Below are 25,973 nucleotides of genomic sequence, written 5' to 3'. Positions count from 1 at the left end.
CATAAAAAGCAAACCAAGCACTAGGGTTTATTTCTAGAGGTATAGAATTGAAAAGTAGGGAAATTATGCTAACCTGTATCGAACCTTGATTAGAACACACTTAGAGTACTGCATACAGTTCTGGTCGCCATATTATAAAATTAATAGAGGCACTGGAGAAGGTGCAGAGAGGATTTATAAGGGTGATACCAGAAATGCAAGTGTATACATATCAGGAAAGGATGAACAAAGGTGGGGTGACCTAATAGAGGTCTTTAAAATTATGAAAGGTTTTGATGGAGTGAATAGAGAGAGAATGTTTTCACTTGTGGGGAAGAGCATAACTGGAGAGCATCAATATAAGATAGTCACCAAGAAATTCAAAAGGGAATTCAGAAAAAACGTCTGCACCCAAAGAGTGGTGAGAATGTGGAACTCAATACCACACGGAGTGGTTGAAGCAAATAGTATAGATGCATTTAAGGGGCAGTTAGATAAGCATATGAGAGAGAATGGAATGGAGGGTTATGTGGATAGATTTAGATGAGGAAAGACGGAAGGAGGCTTGAGTGGAGCATAAACATTGGCATGGACTGGTTGGGCCAAATGACCTGTTTCAATGCCGTATATCCTATGTATTGTAATCTTACGTTAAAATGGCCATGGGGCAGGAATCTAGTGGTAAGTTTACTCCCATTTTGCATGGTTTCTGTCAGGCAGAGGGAGTTAAACTCCCCCTGCTGATTAACGAGCCCCCTTTATATTATAAATGGCACACAGTTATTATATGCTATATTGTATTTTACAGCACAGAAGGAGGCCATTTGGGCCATCATGACTGTGCTAGCTCTTTGAAACAATATCCAGTTTGTCTCACTCCCCAGCTCCTTGCCCTGCAAATTTCACCTTTTCAATTGTATATCCAATTCCCTTTGGGAAGTTACTATTGAAATTACTGCGGAAAAACTCGCGACCTAAAGAACAGATAATGGCTGGAGAAAGCACAGGAGATCTAGCAACTAGCCGACAACCATGACATGCGTGGATTCTTCAGCGCAGTCAAGACCATCTACGGCCCAAGCACCCAAGGCCCTACCCGACTGCTGGCCAAGAATGGAGAGGTACTTATCAAGGACAGAGAGGCAGTCAGAGCTCGCTGGAAGGAGCACTTCAAAAATCTCCTCAACTGAGACTCTGTCTTCAACATGAATGCTCCATCCCGCAGCATGCTACCCGCCACCATCTCAGCATAATTCCAGCCCGGCACGAGGTAGAAAAAGCCATCCGACAACTGGAAAAACAACAAGGCCTCAGGAATCCCCGCCGAAGCATTTAAACATGGCGGAGTATCACTTTTGGCGTGAATACACAATCTCATTTCTCTCATCTGGAAGGAGGAGAGCATGCCAGGATACCTCAGAGACACGGTAATCATGACCATCTTCAAGAAAGGTGACGAGTCCAATTGCGGTAACTACAGAGGAATTTTCCTGCTGTCTGCCACAGGGAAAGTTATTGCAAGAATCCTCCTCAATTGCCTTCTCTCTGTGGCTGAAGAACTTCTCCAAGAGTCGCAATGCGGATTCCGCCCACCAAGGAGCACAATGGACATGATTCACCGCGCGGCAAATCCAAGAGAAATGCAGGGAACAGCACCAACCCCTGTACATGGCCTTCTTCGACCTCACAAAGGCTTCAACACTGTCAACCGTGAGGGATTATGGAGCGTCCTCCTCAAATTCGGCTTGCCCTAACAGTTTGTCACTATCCTTCGCCTGCTTCACGGCGACATGCAAGCCGTGATCCTGACCAATGGATCCACCACTGACCCAATTCACGTTCGGACCGGGATCAAGCAAGGCTGTGTGATCGCAGCAACACTCTTCTCGATCTTCCTTGCTGCAATGCTCCATCTCGCCCTCAATAAGCTCCCTGCTGGAGTGGAGCTAATCTACAGAACAAATGGGAAACTGTTCAATCTCCGCTGCCTCCAGGCCAGATCCAAGGTCATCTCATCCTCTGTCATTGAATTACAGTAAGCAGATGACACCTGCGTCTGTGCACACTCGGAGGCCGAACTCCAAGCCATCGTCAACACCTTCACCGAAGCGTACGAGAGCATGGGCCTTACACTAAACATCTGTAAGACAAAGGTCCTCTACCAACCTGACCCCGCCATACAGCACTGCTCCCCGATGATGAAAAACCACAACGAGGCCTTGGACAACGTGGACCATTTTCCATACATTGGGAGACTACTGTCAACAAGGACAGACGTCGATGATGACTTCCAATACTACCTTCAGTGTGCCAGTGCAGACTTCAGTCACCTGAGGAAGAGAGTGTTTGAAGACCAGGACCTCAAACCCGGCACCAAGCTCATGGTCTACAGAGCAGTAGTGATACCCGCCCTCCTATATGCCTCAGCGACATGGACTATGTACAGCAGGCACCTCAAAGCACTGCCTCCACAAGATCCTGCAAATCCATTGGTAGGATAGATGCACCAACGTCAACGTTCTCACTCAGGCCAACATCCCCAGCATCGAAGCACTGACCACGCTCGATCATAAGAACATAAGAATTAGGAACAGGAGTAGGTCATCTAGCCCCTCGAGCCTGCTCCTGTCTGTTGGGCAGGCCACGTCGTCTGCATGCCCGACACGAGACTCCCAAAACAAGCACTCTACTCAGAGCTCCGACATGGCAAGGGAGCCCAACGTGCTTCAAGGACATCCACAAAGTCTCCTTGGAAAAAGTGCAACATCACCACTGACACCTGGGAATCCCTCGCCCAAGACAGCACATAGTGGAGGAATACCATCCAGGAAGGCGCTGAACACCTCGAGTCTCTACGCCGAGAACAAGCTAAAGCCAAGTATAGAGAGTGGAAGGAGCACACGACAACCCAAACACCCCACCCATCCATTCCTTCAACCAATATCTGCCGCACCTGTGACAGAGACCGTAGGTCTCGCATAAGACTCATCAGTCACATGAGAACTAATTTTTAGCGTGGAAGCAAGTCATCCTCGACTCCGAGGGACTGCCTAAGAAGAAGAGAAGATGATGGATTGAATCTGCTTCCACTACCTTTTCAGGTAAGGCATTTCGGATCATCATAACAAGCTGCGTAAAAAAAAAAAAATGTTTTTTAATTCTCATTTCACTGGAATTTTTTATATATTTCCACAAGTGATGGATGACTCCATAAATCAGCAGAGTTGTCTGTACCTCGCTATCCAAAAATGCCCTTGGCTTCATTATATGACCATGAAACCATTTTCTTCAAAAGGATTTCTTTCAAATCTGTAGTTTTTGTAGTTCAAATTTCCATGGCGTGAGATTAAGTTAAGAATACACACATTACTGCTTTCACAGATTTGATAGTTAATGCTCTACTTATACTATGGATCCATTTCTAATTGAAAAGGTTTCCCAATGTAGTGGGACTGTTGATATTCTAAATTTGCTCTGTTTACGTTAAGTGGTGAATTTGGTGACCAGTGGCAATATTGAAACAATGATGCACACTGATGTGGAAGGAAGGACTGTACAGACCAGCAGTTTGAAAATTGCATTGCTGGCTCAATTTGGCAGGCTCAGAACTCAATTCTTTTGTGACCAGCATAAAATAACAACTGCCACATTCAGTTCCTTCAGCAATGGAAATTTACATTTGCTGCCATAGAACTTTGCCTGGGAGCAAGAAATAATGATTGTTAGATGACGCTCTTTGCCTCCACAGGCATGTATGCTGCCTTCTAATAATAAAAACCGTGTATAAATAAATAACACTCCAAGAACACGGGACCCTATTGGGAATTGTTTGCTGGTCAGCCAATTGAATCATTCCAGTTTAATTAACTATCTACAAAACTGTTCAAGTATATAAATGTCAAAATGTTATTGGATAAGGACACTGCATATGTGCTGAAATACGATCCGGGTGGCTTTGCACTCGAGGCTGTGGTTTAAAATAGGTCCCTTTACTTTAATTAAAATAAATGAATTGTAATGTAGAAGGGATGCTCAATTATGTGAAACAAAACTGCCAATTATTCAGTGTTCAATATAATGGAATACTTACCACAGTAAGAAAAACTGTGAAACATTTGTAGAGGGAAATGTTATTCTTGGCATTAGCTGAAATACAAAAACACACACTTACATTGACCCTTTTAGTATACTGAATTGAGGTTAGATGCTTGCAGTCAGAGAATACCTGTATTGGAGGTAAATGCACTTCTTCGAGATAGTGGCATGGGATCTATTACATCCACCTGAGAGGGCAGACGGGACCTCGGTTTAACATCTCAACTGAAAGACAGCATCTCTGACAGTGCAGCACTCCCTCAGTACTGCACTGGAGCGTCACACAAGATTTTGTGCTTAATACCATGCAATCATAGAATCATCGAATGATACAGCACATAAGGAACCATTCAGTCCAACGTGCCTGTGTCGGCTATTTGAAAAAGCTATCTAATTAGTCCCACTCCTCTTCTCCATAGCCTTGCAAATATTTTCCCTTTATTTATCCAATTCCCTTTGAAGATTATTATTGAATAACTTCCACCATCCTCTCAGGCAGTGCACACCAGATCATAACAACTCACCGCCTAAATATTTTCTCCACATGTCACCTCTGGTTCTTTTTAAAATTACCTTAAATCTGTGTCCTCTGGTTACCGACCCTTCTGCCTGGAAACAGTTTCTCCTTATTTACTCTATCAAAACCCTTCAAGAGTTTGAGCACCTCTGCCTTATCAACAATTAACCTTCACTGCTCTGAGGAGAACAACCCCAGTTGCTCTAGACTCTCCATGTAACTGAAGTCTTTCGTCCTTGGTTCTATTCTAATAAATCCCTTCTGCACCCTATAAAGGCTATGACATCCTTTCTAAAGTGTGGTGCCAAGAATTAACCCCAATACTCCAGCTCAGGCCGAAACTGTGTTTTATAAAGGTTTAGCATTATTTCCTTGCTTTTTTGCTCTATGCCACTATTTATAAAGCCAAGGATCCCAAATGCCTTTTTAACAGCCTTCTCAACTTAGCCTACCACATTCAAAGACTTGTGTATATACATCCCCGAGTCTCTCTCTCATCCTGCGCCCCCTTTAAAATTGTACTATTTAATTCATATTGTCTCTCCTCATCCTTCCTACCAAAATGAATCACTTCACACTTCTCTTCATTAAATTTCATCTGCCATGTGTCTGCCCAGTTCACAGAAATATAGAAAATAGGTGCAGGAGTAGGCCATTCAGCCCTTCGAGCCTGCATCACCATTCGATAAGATCATGGCTGATCATTCCCTCAGTACCCCTTTCCTGCTTTCTCTCCATACCCCTTGATCCCCTTAGCCGTAAGTGCCATATCTAACTCCCTTTTGAATATATCCAATGAACTGGCATCAACGACTCTCTGCGGCAGGGAATTACACAGGTTAACAACTCTCTGAGTGAAGAAGTTTCTCCTCATCTCAGTCCTAAATGGCCGACTCCTTATCCTAAGACTGTGTCCCCTGGTTCTGGACTTCCCCAGCATCGGGAACATTTTACCCGCATCTAACCTGTCCCGTCCCGTCAGAATCTTATATGTTTTTATGAGATCCCCTCTCATCCTTTTAAACTCCAATGTATAAAGGCCCAGTTGATCCAGTCTCTCCTTATATGTCAGTCCTGCATCCCGGGAATCAGTCTGGTGAAGCTTTGCTGCATTCCCTCAATAGCAAGAACGTCCTTCCTCAGATTAGGAGACCAAAACTGAACACAATATTCCAGGTGTGGCCTCACCAAGGCCCTGTACAACTGCAGTAAGACCTCCCTGCTTCTATACTCAAATCCCCTAGCTATGAAGGCCAACATACCATTTGCCTTCTTCACCGCCTGCTGTACCTGTATGCCAACTTTCAATGACTGATGAACCATGACACCCAGGTCTCATTGCACCTCCCCTTTTCCTAATCTGCCGCCATTCAGATAATATTCTGTCTTCGTGTTTTTGCCCCCAAAGTGGATAACCTCACATTTATCCACATTATACTGCATTTGCCCACTCACCTAACCTGTCCAAGTCACCCTGCAGCCTCCTAGCATCCCCCTCACAGCTCACCCACTTTAGTGCCATCTGCAAACTTGGAGATATAACACTCAATTCCTTCATCCAAATCATTGATGTATATTGTAAAGAGCTGGGGTCCCAGCACTGAGCCCTGCGGCACTCCACTAGTCACTGCCTGCCATTTTGAAAAGGACCCGTTTATCCCGACTCTCTGCTTCCTGTCTGCCAAAAAGTTCTCTATCCACGTCAGTATATTACCCCCAATACCATATGCTTTGATTTTGCCCACCAATCTCTTGTGTGGGACCTTGTCAAAAGCCTTTTGAAAGTGCAAATACACCACATCCGCTGGTTCTCCCTTGTCCACTCTGCTAGTTACATCCTCAAAAAATTCCAGAAGATTTATCAAGCATGATTTTGCTTTCATAAATCCATGCTGATTTGGACCGATCCTATCACTGCTTGCTAAATGCGCTGCTATTTCATCCTTAATAATTGATTCCAACATTTCCCCCACTGCTGATGTCAGGCTAACCGGTCTATAATTGGCCACTTTCTCTCTTCCTCCCTTTTTAAAAAGTGGTGTTACATTAGCTACCCTCCAGTCCATAGGAACTGATCCAGAGTCGATAGACTGTTGGAAAATTATCACCAATGCATCCACTATTTCTAGGGCCACTTTCTTAAGTACTCTGGGATGCAGACTATCAGGCCCTGGGGATTTATCGGCCTTCAATTCCATCAATTTCCCTAACACAATTTCCCGCCTAATAAGGATATCCTTCAGTTCCTCCTTCTCACTAGACACTCGGTCCCCTACTACTTCCAGAAAGTTATTTGTGTCTTTCGTGAAGACAGAACGGAAGTATTTGTTCAATTGGTCTGCCATTTCTTTGTTCCCCATTATAAATTCACCTGAATCCGACTGCAAGGAACCTACGTTTGTCTTCTCTAATCTTTTTCTCTTCACATATCTATCGAAGCTTTTGCAGTCAGTTTTTATGTTCCTGGCAAGCTTCTTCTTGTCCTCTATTTTCCCCCTCTTAATTAAACCCTTTGTCCTCCTCTGCTGAATGCTAAATTTCTCCCACTCTTCAGGTTTGTTGCTTTTTCTGGCCAATTTATATGCCTCTTCCTTGGATTTAATACTATCCTTAATTTCCCTTTTTAGCCACGGTTGAGCCACCTTCCCTGTTTTATTTTTACTCCAGACAGTGATGTACAATTGCTGAAGTTCATCCATGTGATCTTTAAATATTTGCCATTACCTATCCACCGTCAACCCTTTAAGTATCATTTGCCAATCTATTCTAGCCAATTCACGCCTCAAACCATCGAAGTTACCTTTCCTTAAGTTCAGGACTCTAATTTCTGAATTAACTGTGTCACTCTCCATCTTAATAAAGAATTCTACCATATTATGGTCTCTCTTCCCCAAGGGGCCTCGCACCACAAGATTGCTAATTAATCCTTTCACATTACACATCACCCAGTCTAGGATGGCCAGCTCCCTAGTTGGTTCCTCGACATATTGGTCCAGAAAACCAACAGTCTGTCTATATCTGCCTGAAGTCTGTTACTATCCTGCTTATTGTTTACTACATTTCTGAGTTTTGTATCATCTGCAATCTTTGAAATGATGCCCTGTATACCCGAGTCCAGGTGATTTATATATATCAAAGAGTGCAGTGGCCCATCACCAACTTCTAGGGGACACCACTGTACACTTCCCTCTAGTCTGTAAAACAACCATTCACCACTACTCTCTGCTTTCTTAGCCAATTTCGTAACCACACAGCCACTGCCCCTTTAATCCCATTGCCTTCAATCTTACTAATAAGCCTTTTATGTGGTATTTATTAAATCCTTTTTGAAATCCATATACACAATATCAATCAGAATACCTTAATCCACTCTCTCCGTTACTTCATCAAAGAACTCAATCAAGTTAGTCAAATATGATTTGCCTCTAACAATTCCTTGCTGGTTTTCATTTATTAACCCAATTTTGTTCCAGATTAATGTCTCTAAAAGTTTCCCCTCCATGGCCATTCGGCTGATTGGCCTGTAATTGTCAGGTTTATCCCAGTCCTGTTTTTTTGAACAGGGGTGTAATATTTGCAACCCTCCAAGGGAAATTTGAATCCAACCTTCTGACTCTGAGGCGAGAGTCCTAGCACTGAGCCACAACTGACACAAGAGGAGGACATGGTGGATTTGGAATAAGGAAGACATATAATTCGATGCAGGTACTAGTACAGGCAGTGGGTACTGTAATAGGACTATTTTCACTCACCCAGAGAAAGCCAATATATTTAAGAGATTTAAAAAAAAATTATAAGTAGTTTTAATAGAGTGAATAGAGAAAGACTATTTCCTCTGGTTGGAAAGTCATTAACATAAGCACATAAGAAGGAGTAGGCCATTTGGCCCTTCGAGCCTGCTCCGCCATTCAATAGATCATGGCTGATCTTCGACCTCAACCCCACTTTCCCGCAAGATCACCATTTCCCTTGATTCCCGAGAGGGCAAAAAATCTATATGAACATATAGGAGCAAGAGTAGGCCAATCGGTCCCTTGAGCCTGCTCCACCATTCAATAAGATCATGCCTGATCTTCTATCTCAATTCCACTTTCCTACACTATCCCCATATCCCTTGATTCCCTTAATATACAAAAATCTATCGATCTCCGTCTTGACTGAGCTGCCACAGCTCTCTGGGATAGAGAATTCCAAAGATTCACCATCCTCCTGAGTGAAGAAATTTCTCCTCATCTCAGTCATAAATGGCTGACCCCTTATTCTAAGACTCTGATCCCTGATTCTAGACTCTCCAGCCAGGGGAAACTTGCTCCCTGCATCTACCCTGTCAAGGTTCATCAATTTATAAAAAGAGAGAAGAAATGTATTTACGCAGCAGGTTGTTGGAACATGGAATGTTTGGCCACAGTGACTACTTGAGACAGAGACCATTTAATCTCTCAAGAGAAAATTGGATAAATATTTGAAGTAGAAGCAGGGCTATAGGGAGAGCCTGGGACAGTGTGATTAGTTTTGGATTCCTCTGTCAAACAGCTGGTGCAGACACAATTCTGTGATGTAAACATCTCAAGTTCAGTCATAGAGAAGGTTACTATTGCCTTCAACTGTTGTATCACAAGTACTTCCTTGGGACCCACATGTTGGGAGTCAGCCAGTTTTCTTTGTGCAGAAAATAAAGCACCAGTTCTCCAATGAAAGAATGCAAGACATATTGGCCTCAAGTTTCGTGCCGCGGTGAAAACGGCGCACCTCCGAGCTGGGCGCCTGTTTTTCGTGCCGAAAACTGCGCCTAAAAAAAAGTCGGATATTCTCGAGCTCCTTGGAGCTCAATGTCTGTTTGGCGCGGCACGCTCTTCGCAGCAGGGGGCGGAGCCTAACACTTGCACCGATTTTCTAAGTAGCAGGGGGCGGGTCCAATTTAAATTAGCCTTCGTGGTGCTGGCAACCCTGCGCGTGCACGTTGGAGCGTGCGCGCACGCGCAGTCTCACACAAACATTGGCACTCGGCCATTTTTAAAAATACTGCAGAAAAAGTGAAGATTTGTTTCATGGACCCCTGCAAAGGCTTGTAATTTAATTTTTTTTGATATTTCTGTGTGTGAGGGAGTGCTTTTAGCAGCACTGCTGAATAAATCACCTGCTGAAATCAGTGAGTTCAGCTTTTCACTGCTAAACTTGCAGAACCGGTGCTGCATTGGTGCATGGAAATTAAGGACTGTGTGGTTGGAGAAATAAGAGTGCCAATTCAACTTTGCAATAATACGTGGTGTTGACAATGCAGCACCCATTCTGCAAATTTAAATATAAAACTGTCGATGTGGCTGCCTCTCCCTGTCCAAATGGCCTCAGTCCCCCTCACAGCTCGAAGGCTGCTGCTGTATCTTCGGCTGACGCCGCTGATATCCTATGGCCGAATGGCCTCACGTCCGTCCGCTGCTGATTCTTTGGCTGCCGGCCAGCCACTGACGCCGTCCCTAAAGCGTGGCCGAATGGCCTCAAGAACCTTAATGAGCTGCGTGTGTTCAGCGTTGATTCTTCGGCTGCCGGCCAGCCACTGACGCCACTGCTATCTCATGGCCGAATGGCCTCACATCGGTCCGCTGATTCATTGGCTGCTGGCCAGCCACTGACGCCGCTGATATCTCATGGCCGAATGGCCTTGGGTCCGTCCGATGCTGCTTCTTCGCGGCCAGCCACGAAGAGAATGAAGGCCTGCCTCAAGCACTGCAGCTCAGCTCGAAGCTTGCTGCCGTTGCCGTCGAGACACTGACGCCACACCCCTGCCTGTCTCCAACATGAAAGGCCTGCCTGAAGCACTTTGACACAGGTAAGAACATGGTTTATTTAATCTTTTCTTTGCTTATAAATTTTTATTCAGGTTGGATTTATTTGTATAATATTTGTATAAGTATAACTAAGGATTGATTGTAGAATGTAATGACTTCCCTCCCCCCCCCACCTCGTTCCTTACGCCTAATTTGTAACTTACGCCTGATTTTCTAAAGTATAGACAAGGTTTTTTCGAGCATACAAAAATCTTCACTTACTCCATTCTAAGTTAGTTTGGAGTAAGTTTTCACTTACGAAACTTTGAAATCAGGCGTAAGTGGCCGGACACGCCCCCTTTTGAAAAAAAATTCTGTTCCAAAGTGAAACTGTTCTAACTGACTAGAACTGGAGCAAACTAAATGTGGAGAATTCCGATTTCTAAGATACTCCGTTCTACACCAGTTGCTCCTAAAAATCAGGAGCAAATCATGCGGAAACTTGGGGCCATTAAAAGCAAATTAATGTTATTTAGTTGTGCAGTGCTGGTAACATATTACAACAGTGACTACACTTCAATAGTACTTCATTAGTTGTAAAGTGCTTTGCAACATCCTGAGGCCATGAATGGCACTATATAAATACAATGTGCTTTGCTGATGCATTTTGTCTTTTATGCATGGTGAGCTTCTTTGACATGGTTGAGGATATGTCCTACAAATAAATGTTTCCTTGGTTTAGGGAATTGTGTAGCTGTATAACTAACTAGTGAGCTACAGGAGATAGAGAAGGTCTACTATCCATATCGGCAATTAATCTTGATGGGCCTGCACAGTGCAATGGGAATTGCACAACTACCAGAATGTTCTTGAATGCAGCTAACAAGTTGAGTATTTTTTTCGCATTAACAAATTTAGCTGACTCAGGTTGAGTAAAATCAGTTCTCCAAAGCCATGACCTCAGTTCTTAACAGCTTGAGTTCCAGTAATTGGCTCATACTTTTCACAAATGCTTCCAGCAAAAACCTGAATAGAACATAAGCCTTCCACCTATGTAGATAGTAAACATCATCATCATAGGCAGTCCCTCGAAATTGAGGAAGACTTGCTTCCACTCTAAAAATGAGTTCTCAGGTGACTGTACAGTCCAATATGGGAATTACAGTCTCTGTCACAGGTAGGACAGACAGTGGTTGGAGGAAAGGATGGGTGGGGAATCTGGTTTGCCGCACGCTCCTTCCGCTGTCTGCGTTTAGTTTCTGCATGCTCTCGGCAACGAGAATCGAGGTGCTCAGCGCCCTCCAGGATGCTCTTCCTCTATTTTGGGTAGTCTTGGGCCAAGGATTCCCAGGTGCCGGTGAGATGTTGCACTTTATCAAGGAGGCTTTGAGAGTGTCCTTGAAACATTTCCTCTGCCCACCTGGGGCTTGCTTGCCATGCAGGAGTTCCGAGTAGAGTGCTTGCTTTGGGAGTCTTGTGTCAGGCATGCAAACAATGTGGCCCGCCCAACGGAGCTGGTCAAGTGTGGTCAGTGCTTCGATGCTGGGGATGTTGGCCTGATCGAGAACACTGATGTTGGTGTGTCTATCCTCCCAGTGGATTTGCAGGATCTTGCAGAGGCAGCGCTGGTAGTACTTCTCCAGTGCTTTGAGGTGTCTTACTGTATATGGTCCACGTCTCTGAGCCATATAGGAGGATAATAAGCAGCTTGCTTAGTGATAGCTGATTTGAATTATTAGTCACATAAAATTTTGGAGTCCCTTAGTAAACAGTTGATGAATGCTGAAGACTCCTCAGTTCGTGAACAGGCACTAATCTCTTGAAGACTGAAGAATTCTTAGTAAACAGTTTCACCATCTATTATATAATTTAATCAATTGAGTCTTTTTGGGATGCCAATACCAACTCAGATCTGCAGTGAGGCCATGCTTACACACAACTAGGTTGAATCATTTGGCTATACATTGAAGTAACACTGAGACTGGATTTGCTGACTTGAGCCATTTAGAAATTACAGCTAGACAATCTAAAATACGTAAGTACTCAATTTTGAAAGGTGCAGAATAATCCTTGAAAAAATGACCAGAATTTTTTTTCACAAATGAAATGGCTCTAAAATGACCATACAAGTATCTAAGTAGTCCAGCACGTCTCTGATGTCATCCAAATGTACATCCAAAGATCAGCAAGTTTAATATTCACAGAGGTCCAAATCAGTCAAACACAAGCCATTTAAGTTTGGTGTTGATCAGTAATCGCATTCAGAACTATAGTTTGTGAATGGTTAATTATGGCTTTGAAAGAGAAATACAGTGTCCATAAGTTCGATCCACAGGAACCTGATCAGTGCTGTTAGAGCACAGTTTACTAGAAAGTATGATGAAAATAGGTTGCTATGTTATCCTATTCATTAATTCAAATGTTAGTCGGGTCACACTACACTGCAGCAGCACAAAAATATCAATATAGACATCCATAACATATTTTGCATTGAACGAGTCAGAAGAATATGGCACATCATGGCCAGACAAAGGGGCCGAAACCACCCATTTCCAAAAGGCTCATTAGCGATAAGGACTTTTTGCCCAGGGGCAAGCGGCGGAATTGACCCGCCTGAAATTGCTCCCAGGATGGTGGCGGCGAAAATGGTTTTGTTCCACATCCTGTAGTTTTCGCCCCAGGCGGTGGCGCACACGGCGATGACATCATCACCATGCGCGCCGACCCCTTACCATGGGGGAAATTGCCCCGTGGGAGTGAGGTTGGCACAGGGCGATGCCACCGACAGCTTTGCGGGTCACAAAGCTATGGTGGTTGGGATGCCCTGTCCACCCTTAAAGAGCCGGCCATGGCCGCCATCTTTTTTTTGTCTGCCAACTTTGCAGTCAGCAAGATAATGGCGGCCACTGGTATGGACGGGCCGCCAACCCCTCTTGGATGCCGGGCCACTGGACTGGCCGAACCCCTCCCTGGTAGCCCAATGGGCGCCACGGAAGCAGCTGCAGAGTTCGCAGCGGCCCTCCCATTTAAGGAAGGGGACGGATGTTGTGAAGCATCAGTGCCGCACTGACTTGGTCAACATGGTGCTGAGTGACATCATCGCGCTCCGCGGAGGTGCAAGACGCCTCCAATACCGCCCAGATGTATTTTCATGCACCAAGACCTCAATTCTGGGTCATTTAGGTTCTGCTTTTGCCGGGCGATAAATTTTTATTTAATTCGAATTATACACCCCAAAGAAAGTTGTAGTGAGAGGTGTATGTTCCGCTAGAGTCATCCTGCATTCAGCCAGAAAGCTCCAGCCACCAGCTGAGGGTTGAGTTCTGGTAATTTTAACCTCTAGCAGATAGCAATGGTCTCTTTTACCAAAGAAAGACTGTTTTGCAGGGATGTTGGGTTTTCTACATGGTAAAGCCAGAAAATTTAAATAAGATGAGAAGGGTTTGTTTTGTAATGTCAGTAAATTGGAGCTTGAAGCAGAATTAAAGGAAGCAGAAATCCTGCCAGAACAGGCCATGGCAACACTGGACTCCAAAACAAAAGATCTGAATTATACAGAACGTCTCAGGAGCAGCAATATTCTCAAAACACTTTATAGTGCGGAATTTTCTGTACTTTGTTATGTGTTTATGATTCTGCACTGTCAATAGTAGCAGTGCTTTATTTTCTTCAATTCCTGCCAATTTGTGAGCCTGATATTAGTCTATAGTTTTAAGAAGAAATAGCCAGCAGAAAACTTGCCACTGGCTCAGGATTTATAGTTTTCCCACGGAGAACAGGGGCAGTGTAGTACTATTTCCTTGGAAGCGAGTCACCATTCAATTTCTTTAAGAGGGCATTGTTGTTAGTTTCAGTGCAGTTTAGAATATATTCACTTTTTAATTTATTTAAAACTATTTAAAAGTTGGTGGTGAGGTCAGCAATGAGAAAGCTAAAAAGATTTGAGACAAAAGAAAATTAAATTGGGAATAAATTGCAAAAGGTTCCAAAAATAAAAATGAGCTCATGACACGGAGTAAAATAGTAGGAGTGGAGTAAAAAGATAACTGAAAATATATGGCAGATTTCTCGCCGAATCCCCAGTGAGAGTCAACTGTGGTATAAAAAAACACACGCTTGCACTTTTGCTGCAGCAGACAGCAGTCACCTTGTGATACAGTGAAGGAAAGTGCTGTCATTAAAAGGGGGATTCAGTATCGAGAAACAGATGGGGACTTAAGTGCATTTACCTGTCAACAGCATCTTCTGTAAGCCTGCAGCGTGACATCAAGATTGCTGCCAGAGGCTGGAAGGAAACTCACTCAGATTGATTGTTCCTCCTCAGTGCTACCAAAATGGGACTTTCAGCAACCATTTAAAATTGATTACCTTTGGTCCACATACTCTACAAGACCTTCAAAGGACTGATTGGAAGAACTGATATAGACAAGCAAAATTAATTTAAATTGATTAGACCAGGGTTTATTTATTTATTTATTTTGTTTAAAATATCACTGAGCTCACAGATCCCACAAGCCGGTGTGACTAGAATCTTTCCTTGTGGCTTTACGATCTGTGTTGCTACTACAATGGAGACCTTGTGGTAATAGCTTATTCAAAACAGCACAGTATGATATATGACTACCCTTTTTATTGAGGTATTTTGTCATTCAGAGATTGCCTGATGCACTTTGTGTGAAGGGATTTCTTCAACCTTATTATGATTGGAATCATACAAAGCAGTGTATTTTCTAAATTTAATTTTTGTTATGTCTTTATCTGTTACATCAACCAACAAATGGAGAATCAGTGAAGATAAATATTTCTAAAGCTAACAAAATAAATCAGCCATTAAAATGGTAATCACTGTAGCAGAATAAAAATTGTAATTAACCACAATGAATTATCACTTACAATGCAGTGCTATCGGTGCAATTGTTAAGATTGCTTCAAACCAACGTTCAATCTTCTTGTTATCAAGCATCGTAGAATAAATTGAATACTGCACTACTGCATTGTGCATTACTGCTGTCATATCATTCATGAGAAAGGTTTCCAGAACTCGTGAGGTAATAACAGTAATGAATTTTATTTGGATTTAAGTTGTTATAAAATCCTTTTGTCCTTCATGCCCTGAAAGTGTGCAATTGTAACTGGTCAGCTGAATAGTATGTGTATAATTGTAATGCTGTTATGGACAATCAGCCTGTCGCAAAATTGAATAGGTCTTTGAGTCTAGAACTTGCATCATGCCCGAATTGGAGCGCCATTCGGGCGCAGAACATGCTACACTTGCCTAATAAGGACGGTGGCATGACAGGATGGGTAGCAAGATGGGCCAGTTGGGACACTGGCCGGGAGCCGAAGGTGAGTTGGAGGAGAGAAGAGGGATATGGGGGGGGGGGAGTGGTGGGCGGTGGGTGGGGAGAACACAAACAGGAGAGGGCAAGAGGAGGCCAGCCGTGGCCCGGAGTTTTAACAAAGAGCGCTTCTGTTTCTCCAGGCTTCACGGTAAAGTAAGTATTTTTTTAACACTTACCTTCCTGGTGGTGGCCTCCAGCGGCCCTGCATTCAGGGCAAGTCAATTTTTGTTTATGGGTCCTAACATATAAACATATTTAAGGGGCCTGATGACTGCTCTAGGCGTCCACCAGGGCCAAATCAAAATAATTGGACGTTTTTCCAATGCTGTTCGGGCATGAGAGGTTGGCTCCCTAAATTGAACTTTGCATCCGTTGTCTGCCTGAAAAATGGGCACAGCAAGGTCCAGTTTCACCCTTATGATATTACACACACCCACAATATACCTTTCTAGTGCTTTTTGTTGTCTGTTCCATATCTGTATAATATGAAAATAACATTGGCCCACCCTGGAAAGTTCAGAATGTATCATGAACCATTCACTTGTCATCTGTATTGGAAAGAGCATAGATACTCTTTGACCTCAAAATCCTCTAAGTGTGGATTTTGGATATTTCCAGAGTTGAAATGCCTTTTCATCCATATATGTATTGCTTACACAGGGTACAACCACGTAACTGAAATAAATTGTATTTATGTAGCATCTTTCATGTTCACAGGACGTCCTAAAGCACTTCACAGCGAATCGTTAAGTGTCGTCAATGTTCCCTTGTAGGCAAATGCAGCAGCCAATTTGTGAACAGCAAGGTCACACAAACAGCAAATGAGATAAATAGCCAGTTAACCTGTTTTGGTGGTATTGCTGAGGGATGAATGTTGGCCAGGGAAGAGAAGTTGTAAAACTTTTTTTACATATTTCTAATGGCTCAGATGACATGCTTGCAAGAAAAGAATTATTACCTATGTTAGTGCAAAATGATCATCATAAAATTGATCTGACTGCTGGAATATTCCTCACCTACGCTTGAAAGAAATAAATTCCTATCAACAAAAAGCATTTAAAGGCCTTTTTTAGTCTTGGATTCACTTCATGCACCCAATCTTATTAGAGTTGGATTGTGGTAGTAATTCTACACAATGCTTTACCGTGCAGAATTTTTGAAACATTAACTGTACCTAATTTGACGAGGATAAATTCAACGGAAAAATAGTTGCTTCATACTTTTACTTTGCCATTAAATTTGCACTATGTCACAGTGATCAGCAAAAAACTATTACTGTATTAAGCTATATTGAAAGGTTAATTTTTTTAATCTAGATTGCCCCCTCTTTGTGTGACTGAGGTTTACAGCAGACTAACTCTGATTATACTCCTTCCTTTACAGTATGGTTCAGTGGCTGGTGAAGACCGTCTATATTCAGACTTTCCAGAAATTGACCTTTCCCAGCTGGATGTGAATGACCTTGATTCAGTTAGCTGCCTTAGTGAACTTCGGTGGGACAATGACCAATCAGAAATAAGTTCCAGCCAGTATAGTACAGATGATTCTGAACTTTTTGAAGTAAGTATGCGTTTCAGTTCTTGTGCTTAATTCTGAAAGTGCTAAATAAGTTTAAACTTAGTAGAAAATGAACCCTTGTAGTCCTCCTGGAGACAAAGCATTTTGTTATGCTAATCCAATGTTTTCAATAAGGGAAGGGGTAAACTAACACCATTATACAATTATCATCCCCACATGATGGAAAATTCTGCTGGACATTTATGGACAGACAAGAATTCTCAACTGATTATTGGAACCCAAACTTCCAGCATCTGCCGCTCCTGCCATTTTTAGTGCAACATGAGTGATGTGCTCAGAAAAATATTCAAATAAGCTGGTCTCACATCACAGGGCATGACCAGTGTATTCCACTATAACATGCAAAGCACCTAAACAGTGGTAGCTCTGACAGTGTGGTGCAAGGGCTAGATTATCGCCTCCATAGTCTGTTGCCTTAAATGTTGATAAGACCACTGTTCAAAAAGCTAACCCAAGATGGTGCTTATCCTATTCCTTCTCTATACGGAATGCCAAGCTCTCTTTAGTTAAAATATTCAGTTCCTTACATTGACATATGCTGGGGAAATAGATAATGGGGGTGTTAGAAAAACTGGCAGTAGGCTAGGAATTCGCAAGAACCTTGCCTCTACTGGTCACAAGGACCATGTATCATACCACTGATTAAATATTGTAGCTCAGTCTAGGGAGGACATTAATTTCTTGTTTCCTGACTCAGTGTAGCTCAACGACATCAACTCCATTGGATTTGATAGAGTTAGTTTAGTCCATGGCAGTGGCCGGTCTCTACAGTATTGGAGATGTGGCTTTGGACAGCACCACACAAGTTGTTAAACGATTTAAAAAATTAGTTCTTAGGTGTGGGCATCGTTGGCAAGGTTGGCATTTATCGTGGTGGGTCCTCCACTTGAACTGTTGCAGTCAGTGTGGTGAAGGTGCTCCCACAATGCTGTTAGGTAGGGATGTCCAGGAATTTGACCCAGCAACGCTAAAGAAATGGTGTTATATGTCCAAGTCAGGATGGTGTGCAACTTGGAGGAGAACTTGATGGTGTTCCTATGTACCTGTTATTCCTTTAGATGGTGGAGGTCACTGGTTTGAGAAGTGCTGCTGAAGAAATGTTGACAAGTTGCTGCAGTGCTTCCTGTAGATCAGAGGTTTGCAACATTTTTGCTTCTGAGGCCCCCTCCCATGTTAAAAAATTCCATGGACACCCTGTAACACAACATAAGTATTTTTTCTGTATAAAAATTAGTTATACAGTTACAATTAAACATATATATTTATTATTATTTTTGTTTTACTTACTTAATGTGAAACAATATACCTTGCCTAAAGAAAGAACGTATTACGTAACCTGAGAACATGTTTATTTCTGCACTTTCAGCATGTAATAAACAAGCACCAACTAGGGATGGGCATGAATGCCAACCTTGCCCACATTCCAAGAATAAAAATATGCTTTAAGAATGTCCCAGCCCTCACCCAATGGTGAGTAAAGCATGATACCCCAACTTTAACTAGTCAAACATATCATCAGATGCCCCAGGTGGGTGAACAAAGGATCAGATACCCCAATCCCTTCTGAAGAAATGTTGCCTGCTGTTCCAGTAGATGTTGACTGAACTGCTGTTTTCCAGTATGTGGACTGTTGCAGTAATTTGCTTTTTGCCTCCTTATAAAGGGACACTTTGAAAAGTCAAATTGTGAACCTGCACCACGTTAAATCCCAATTCTAGGGAGGCACTGCACGATGAGTTTCCGAGTCTGACCTCTTGCCTCACAGGTTATTCGAGCAGCCAACTGCAGATGACTAAATAGTGACCCCAGCACAGTCGGAGTCTGGACAGGGGAAGGCAGAGCCTGTGGCAGAAGCCAGGTCCACGGGGATGGGGTGGGGAGGGCTGGGATGCAACCCGTCCAGTTAACTGTCAACATCACCCCATCCCCCCATCCCCCCATCCTCCAGAGGGGAACTGGGATTTACCTAGAGATCACGGCCTTACTGTCTTCCAGGTGAGTTGCTAGGACTATCCCCACGTGCCTCTGTCTGTCTCCAGGTACATCCTTCACCTCCATGCACTGCTTTATAACGACTCGCCTATTTCAAACATAGAATAATCAAAGAATCGTAGAATAGTACAACACAGAATAAGGCCATTTGGACCATTGTGCTTTTGACGGCCAGTTAATTACAGCCTCCAATTCAGCTCGAATAGCAACGAGATTGAGTCACTGATTGTATTGCCCAGTTCCCTGCCAGAAAGGAGAAATTAACCTCATTTGACCCTCGTCACCCCATAAGCACTCCCCGACAAATGCTGTAAATCCCCCTCCAGTCGGTCCCTTGGGATGTAACTGGGGTTTCTGTTATTTCGGAGAAGCATGACGTGATCAACCCTTCTCCACGATCTAGCGCTCCTGAGCGTAGCAATAGTTGGAACCTAAGCGAACATATGAAGGATTTCCCTTGGCTATGTGACCATTCCTCAAGCAAGGTCTCGGCACCAGTACATGAAGCCGCCATCAGGCTCCAGTCTCCTCCTTAATGAAACCCTATCATCGAGTTTCTTTGTAATCAGCAGCCTGTCCTCAAATGCTACAGCGCACAATAATCGCTCTCCAATACATCTGCAGGAGCCAAAAAGTGTCGGGCTGTTCATTGCTCAGGGCTCCATCCCTGGCACAAGGTGCTTTTAATTTAATATTGCGCTGCTGCTGATAGCTTCCAATCACCGTCCAGTTTCCAGTAACCTCACTATACCGCACGCAAACTGTGGAACTGTGCCTATTTGAGAACGGGTGCAATCATATTTCATTAGGGCAGTTGCGTTTCTGGTCAGTGGTGACCCTCAGCAGGTTGATGGCGGGGAACTCGTTGATGGTAACGCCATTTTTATTTTCAGATTCTAATTCTCAAACTGCTATGAACTCCCATTCTCTGGATTATTAATGCAGGTCTCTGGGTTACTAGTCTATGCTACCATATCCATTTGACACAGAAACAGGGCTGGATTTTAAGGAGGAGGGCGGGTTGGGGGCGAGGTGCTCCGAGGCGGTCCTGCAGACTTTAATGGCAGAGCCTGATTTGCATGCGAGACCTCGGTTTCCCGCCTGCAAACAGGCAGATTAAGGGACTGGCTGGCTGCGGGCGGTAGGCTTTCGGCAGTAGGCCGCACAGAGGAGGAAGGGAGGTGTCAGACCAGGCCGATAAAAGGATGGGGGCTGAGGTTGATCACGATCACGGATCGGGCCATGCCGATAAAAGGATCGTGGGGGAACAGTGGTGTCGGGCAGCAATCGGGGATCGGGCTGGGGCATTAATAGGATCGGGAGGGGGTGGAGTTGGGCAGCGATTTTGGGGGGGTGGGGAAGAGAGGATCGGGGTGGGTGAAGAGAAGATCATGGCCCGCTGTGATATATTCTTATGACATTACTAACAAACACACTATAAGATGGCACCAACAGGAACTGTCATTATGTGACTTTTCCACATGACTCTTTTATTGTATTTACATCAGTTGTTGCATTACCACTAGATGGAGCATAGTCCACTAGGTGGCGCTCTATTACAGCCGCCATCAGAGGATCATGGCTGGCCTGCATCATCGGTGGGGGGGGAGCCCTTGGGGGGTTCAGAGACCTCGTGAGGTGTTCTCCGACAGTGGGGTGTGGGTTTAGGCAGGATCCAGTAGGTAGGTATAAAAGCACTTACCTCCTGGATTCAACAGTCCCTGCCTTGTTGTAACTCCCGGGTTTCACGAATTGTGTAAAACCCGTCCACATGCAGTTAAAACAAAAAGGAGCATAAAAAAGAGGCTTCCAGTCCAATTACAATATTTAAATTAACACCTTGCCTCCTGGGAGCGCATTGGTTCCCCACTCCTGTCCCACCCTTGTTAAAGGGTGGGACAGCGGTGGGTTCAGGTTGGAAATCCCATTTTTAACAATTTAACTACCCCCATGCCCCCAATCCATACATTTTTTTTTTAGGTTAAAACTCCCCCAATAAGAACTGCTGCAGGTGCACCTCACACTCAATATTCATGCATAAAGTGCAACAGAGATGAAGCTGCATGCAATTTCTTTTACATCCATGAAAATCTATCATAAGAACATAAGAAATAGGAGCAGGAGTAGGCCATACGGTCCCTTGAGCCCACTCCTATAATACAATCATGGCTGATCCGATCATGGACTCAAGTCCACTTCCCTGCCCGCTCCCTATAACTCCATATAATTTAAGAAACTGTCTATTTCTGTCTTAAATTTATTCAATGTCCCAGCTTCCACAACTCTCTGAGGCAATTAATTCCACAGATCCACGACCCTCAGAGAAGAAATTTCTCCTCATCTCTGTTTTAAATGGGTGGCCCTTTATTCTAAGATTATGCCCTCTAGTTCTAGTCTCCCCAATCAGTGGAAACATCCTCTCTGCATCCACCTTGTCCAGCCCCCTCATAATCTTATACATTTCGATAAGATGACCTCTCATTCTTCTGAATTCCATTGATTAGAGGCCCAACCTATTCAATCTTTCCTCATAAGTCAACCCCCTTATCTCTGGAATCAACCTAGTGACCTTTCTCTGAACTACCTCCAAAGCAAGTATATCCTTTCGTAAATATGGAAACCAAAACTGCACACTATTCCAGGTATGGCCTCACCAATACCCTGTACAACTATAGCAAGACTTCCCTGCTTTTATACTCCAGCCCCTTTGCAATAAAGGCCAAGATTCCATTGGCCTTCCTGATGACTTGCTGTACCTGCATACTAACCTTTTGTGTTTCATGCACAAGTATCCCCAGGTCCCGCTGTACTGCAGCACTTTGCAATCTTTCTCCATTTAAATAATAACTTGTTCTTTGATTTTTTTCTGCCAAAGTGCATGACCTCACACTTTCCAACATTATAGTCCATCTGCCAAATTTTTGCCCACTCACATTGCTTTTCCTCCCATCTTTGTATCGTCAGCAAACTTGGCTACGTTACACTCAGTCCATTCCTCCAAGTCGTTAATATAGATTGTAAATAGTTGGGGTCCCAGCACTCATCCCTGCGGCACCCCACTAGTTACTGATTGCCAACCCAAGAATGAACCATTTATCCCTACCCTCTGTTTTCTGTTCGTTAGCCAATCCTCTATCCATGCTAATATATTACCCCCAACCCCGTGAACTTTTATCTTGTGCAGTAACCTTTTATGTGGCACCTTGTCACATGCCTTCTGGAAGTCCAAACACATCCACTGGTTCCCCTTTATCCAACCTGTTCGTTACATCCTCAAAGAATTCTAGCAAATTTGTCAAACCTGACTTCCCCTTCATAAATCCATGCTGACTCTGCCTGACCGAATTTTGCTTTTCCAAATGACCTGTTACTGCTTCTTTAATAATGGACTCCAACATCTTCCCAACCACAGATGTTAGGCTAACTGGTCTATAGTTTCTTGCTTTTTGTCTGCCTCCTTTTTTAAATAGGGGCATTACATTTGCAATTTTCCAATCTGCTGGGACCTCCCCAGGATTCAGGGAATTTTGGTAAATTACAACCAATGCATCCACTATCCCTGCTGTTACTCCTCTTAAGACCCTAGGATGCAAGCCATCAGGTCCAGGGGATTTATCTGCCTTTAGTCCCATTATCTTACTGAGTACCACCTCCTTAGTGATTGTGATTGTGTTAAGTTCCTCCCATCCTATAGCCCCTTGGCTATCTACTGTTGGAATATTGTTAGTGACCTCTACCTTAAAGACTGATACAAATATTTGTTCAGAGTTTCTGCCATCTCCATGTTCCCCATGACTAATTCCTCATCCTCTAAGGGACCAACATTTATTCTAGCCACTCTTTTCCTTTTTATATACCTATAGAAACTCTTGCTATCTGTTTTTATATTTTGTGCTAGTTTACTTTCATAGTCTACCCTTTCTTAATCATTTTTTTAATCATTCTTTGTTGGCTTTTAAACGCTTCCCAATCTTCTGTCCTCCCACTAGTTTTGGCCACATTGTATGCCCTTGTTTTTAATTGGATTCTGTCCTTTATTTATTTAGTTAGCCACAGATGGCTATCTTTTCTCTTATGCCTTTTCCTCCTTACTGGAATATATTCTTTTTAAGAGTTGTGTTTAAATGTACACCATGTACATTAAATGTACACCACTGTTTATCAACTGTTTATCAACCGTCCTACACTTTAATCTATTTTCCCAGTCCATTTTAGCCCACTCAGCCCTCATACCTTCATAGTCTTCTTTATTTAAGCTTAGTACGCTGGTTAGAGATCCAACTTTCTCACCCTCCATCTGAATTTGAAATTCAATCATGCTATGATCACTCATTCCGAGGGGATCCTTTACTCGGAGATTGTTTATTAATCCTGTCTCATTACACAGGACCAGATCTATAAGAGCCTGCCCCCTGGTTGGTTCCGTTACATATTGCTCAAGGAACCCGTCCTTTATGCACTCTATGGACCCAAGGTTCCCCAGGAGTTGCTCCTTTTTGGAGCAACTAGTTTTTTGGAGTATCTTAAAAATCACAATTCTCTCCATTTAGTTTGCTCCAGTTTAAGTGAGTTAGTTCAGTTTCTTTTTAGTTCAGTTTTTTTTTCAAAAGGAGATATTACCAGCCACTTTTGGCCATTTAAGCAAGTTTAGCCAGCAAAAAGTTACTCCAAACTATCTTAGGCCAGCTTATGTGTTCACTTTTGTACGCTCAGAAAAACCTTGCGGAGACTTAAGAAATCAGCACAGGTAGCCAGAGATAGCGGGTGGCGGGGGAGAAGGGAAGTCAGAGGATTTTCCAAAGCACTAAACACCTTCACAACAACATTAAAGAAGCATAAGGACATTTAAAACACTAAGCACTAAACAAAGCAATACATTTAAAGCACCAAGCACTAAACAAAGCACAAAAATAAGCATTCAATAACATAAAAAATACAAGGAAGCTGAGAGGACCTGCACCAAGACTGACAAAGCACTAAACTAAGCACAAAAAGTAATAAGCAATTAATTAACAAATAAAAAATAGAAGGAATCCTGCACCTAAAACACCAGGACCAAAGTAATAGGCAATCAATCAATCAATAACAAATAAAAAAATAGAAGTTCTACCTTTTATGTGAAGGGAAGGCAGCGGGCTGAGGGGGGAGGAGAGGGGCGAGAGGAGGAGGGGGCAGGGAGAGAGGGGGGAGAGGAAGAGGAGTGGAGAAGAGGGAAAGGGGGTGGTGAAGTACCCTCTTGATCAAATGGTACAAATCCTCTGAAAGGTCTGGAGCCAGCCTCTTGGACTTCAGTATCCTGAGGATCTTGTTTCCAGTAACAAAACACGCCTGGGTAACACCATGGGAATTCCTTAGGATCACACCAATCTGCAATTGGGGTCAAGCCCTTCTTTGCCAGCTTGTAAATCTGTTCTTTTACATCAGGCACTGTTCCCTCGCAGGTTGCGGCAGGGAGCCCATTTGGCCAGGGCTAGAGACAGCGTGTCTCGGGCTCCTCCCACACAGCCTGCAGAGATTCGGGGGTGAGGAGCTACTGCACATGCGCGCACACTCTAGCGTGCATGTGCAGAGGTCCCAGCACTGTTTTCAGCGCCGGGACCTGGCTCCGCCCCCCACTGGATGTGGTGCGCTATACCGAAGCCGAAGACGTCCTGAGGAGCAGGGAGAATACCTAGGTAAGTTTTAGGCGTGGTTTTTGTTCTAAAAAGTTGGTTCACCTCACGGAGGTGTACCGTTCTAAGCATGGGGGCAAACTTGGGCCCTATGAACTCTTCCTCAAGGCTACCCTGACCAATTTGATTTGTCCAATCAATATGGAGGTTAAAATCACCCATGATTATTGCTGTTCCCTTTTTACAAGCCCCCACTATTTCCTGGTTTATGCTGCGACCAACAGAGTTGCTGCTGTTATGGGGCCTATAGGCTACGTCCACCAGTGACTTTTCCCCTTTATTATTCCTTATCTCCACCCAAACTGTTAAAACATCCTGATCATTTGAGCCAATATCGTTTCTCACTATTGCAGTGATTCCATTCTTTACCAATAGAGCTACCCCACCTCTTTTTCCTTTCTGTCTGTCCTTCCAGATTGTCAAATACCCCTGAATATTTAATTTCCAGTCCTGGTCATCTTGCAACCACGTCTCTGTAATGGCTATCAGATCATACCCATTTGTCTCAATTTGTATCATCAACTCATCTCTTTTGTTACAAATACAATGTGCATTTAGACAAAGTGCCTTTAAATTTGTTTTTTTTGTACCCTTTTTTCCTGCTTGTTTCCTCTCTCCTTCAAACTCAATTTCTTTATTTTTGCTTTCTAATTCCAGCTTTACTCCCCTCCCTACTGAATCTATTTTCAGGTTCCCATCCCCCTGCCAATGTAATTGCCTAGAACTTTGTTGTTTTATGTAGAAGTTCAAGCACAGTGTAAGCTATTTGCTGGAGCATACTTTCAATCGCAAGAAGCTTTTGGATTTTTGGCCTTCCAGTTGATTGCACAAATTCTCTGAGCCTTTTCTGCTCAGAGTAATTTTTGTTGGCCATTTGTCCCTGCTACCGTTATTTTCAATCTGCATTAATATATATAAAAAGTAAAGTTCGCACTGCTCCCACCAGGCAACAGATTAAGAGGGAGGTAGAAAATTGCAGGCTTCCAAGATTCAAATCCCAGAGTTGTGTGCAAGGTAGCAGAAATGCATCAAT

At 43.4% G+C, this 25,973-nt stretch overlaps 1 protein-coding gene across 3 annotated transcripts in view; it reads left to right on the top strand.

The window, feature by feature from the left end:
• Positions 1-25,973, top strand: part of LOC139263010 (peroxisome proliferator-activated receptor gamma coactivator 1-alpha-like) — a 183,922-nt gene that overhangs the window by 134,855 nt on the left and 23,094 nt on the right. For 2 of the 3 annotated variants that reach the window (XM_070878449.1, XM_070878451.1), the window contains exons 2-3: positions 17,082-17,258; positions 18,335-18,412. In XM_070878449.1, coding sequence (XP_070734550.1) covers positions 17,082-17,258; positions 18,335-18,412 — 255 coding nt within the window. The remainder of the gene's footprint in view (positions 1-17,081; positions 17,259-18,334; positions 18,413-25,973) is intronic. The other variant, XM_070878450.1, reaches the window with a different exon arrangement.

The sequence above is a fragment of the Pristiophorus japonicus genome, chromosome 4 (genome assembly GCF_044704955.1).
Source record: "Pristiophorus japonicus isolate sPriJap1 chromosome 4, sPriJap1.hap1, whole genome shotgun sequence".
In the NCBI taxonomy this organism is placed as follows: domain Eukaryota; kingdom Metazoa; phylum Chordata; class Chondrichthyes; family Pristiophoridae; genus Pristiophorus; species Pristiophorus japonicus.
Note: the sequence above shows the minus strand (reverse complement) of the source record. Positions and strands in the feature narration are given on the sequence as shown.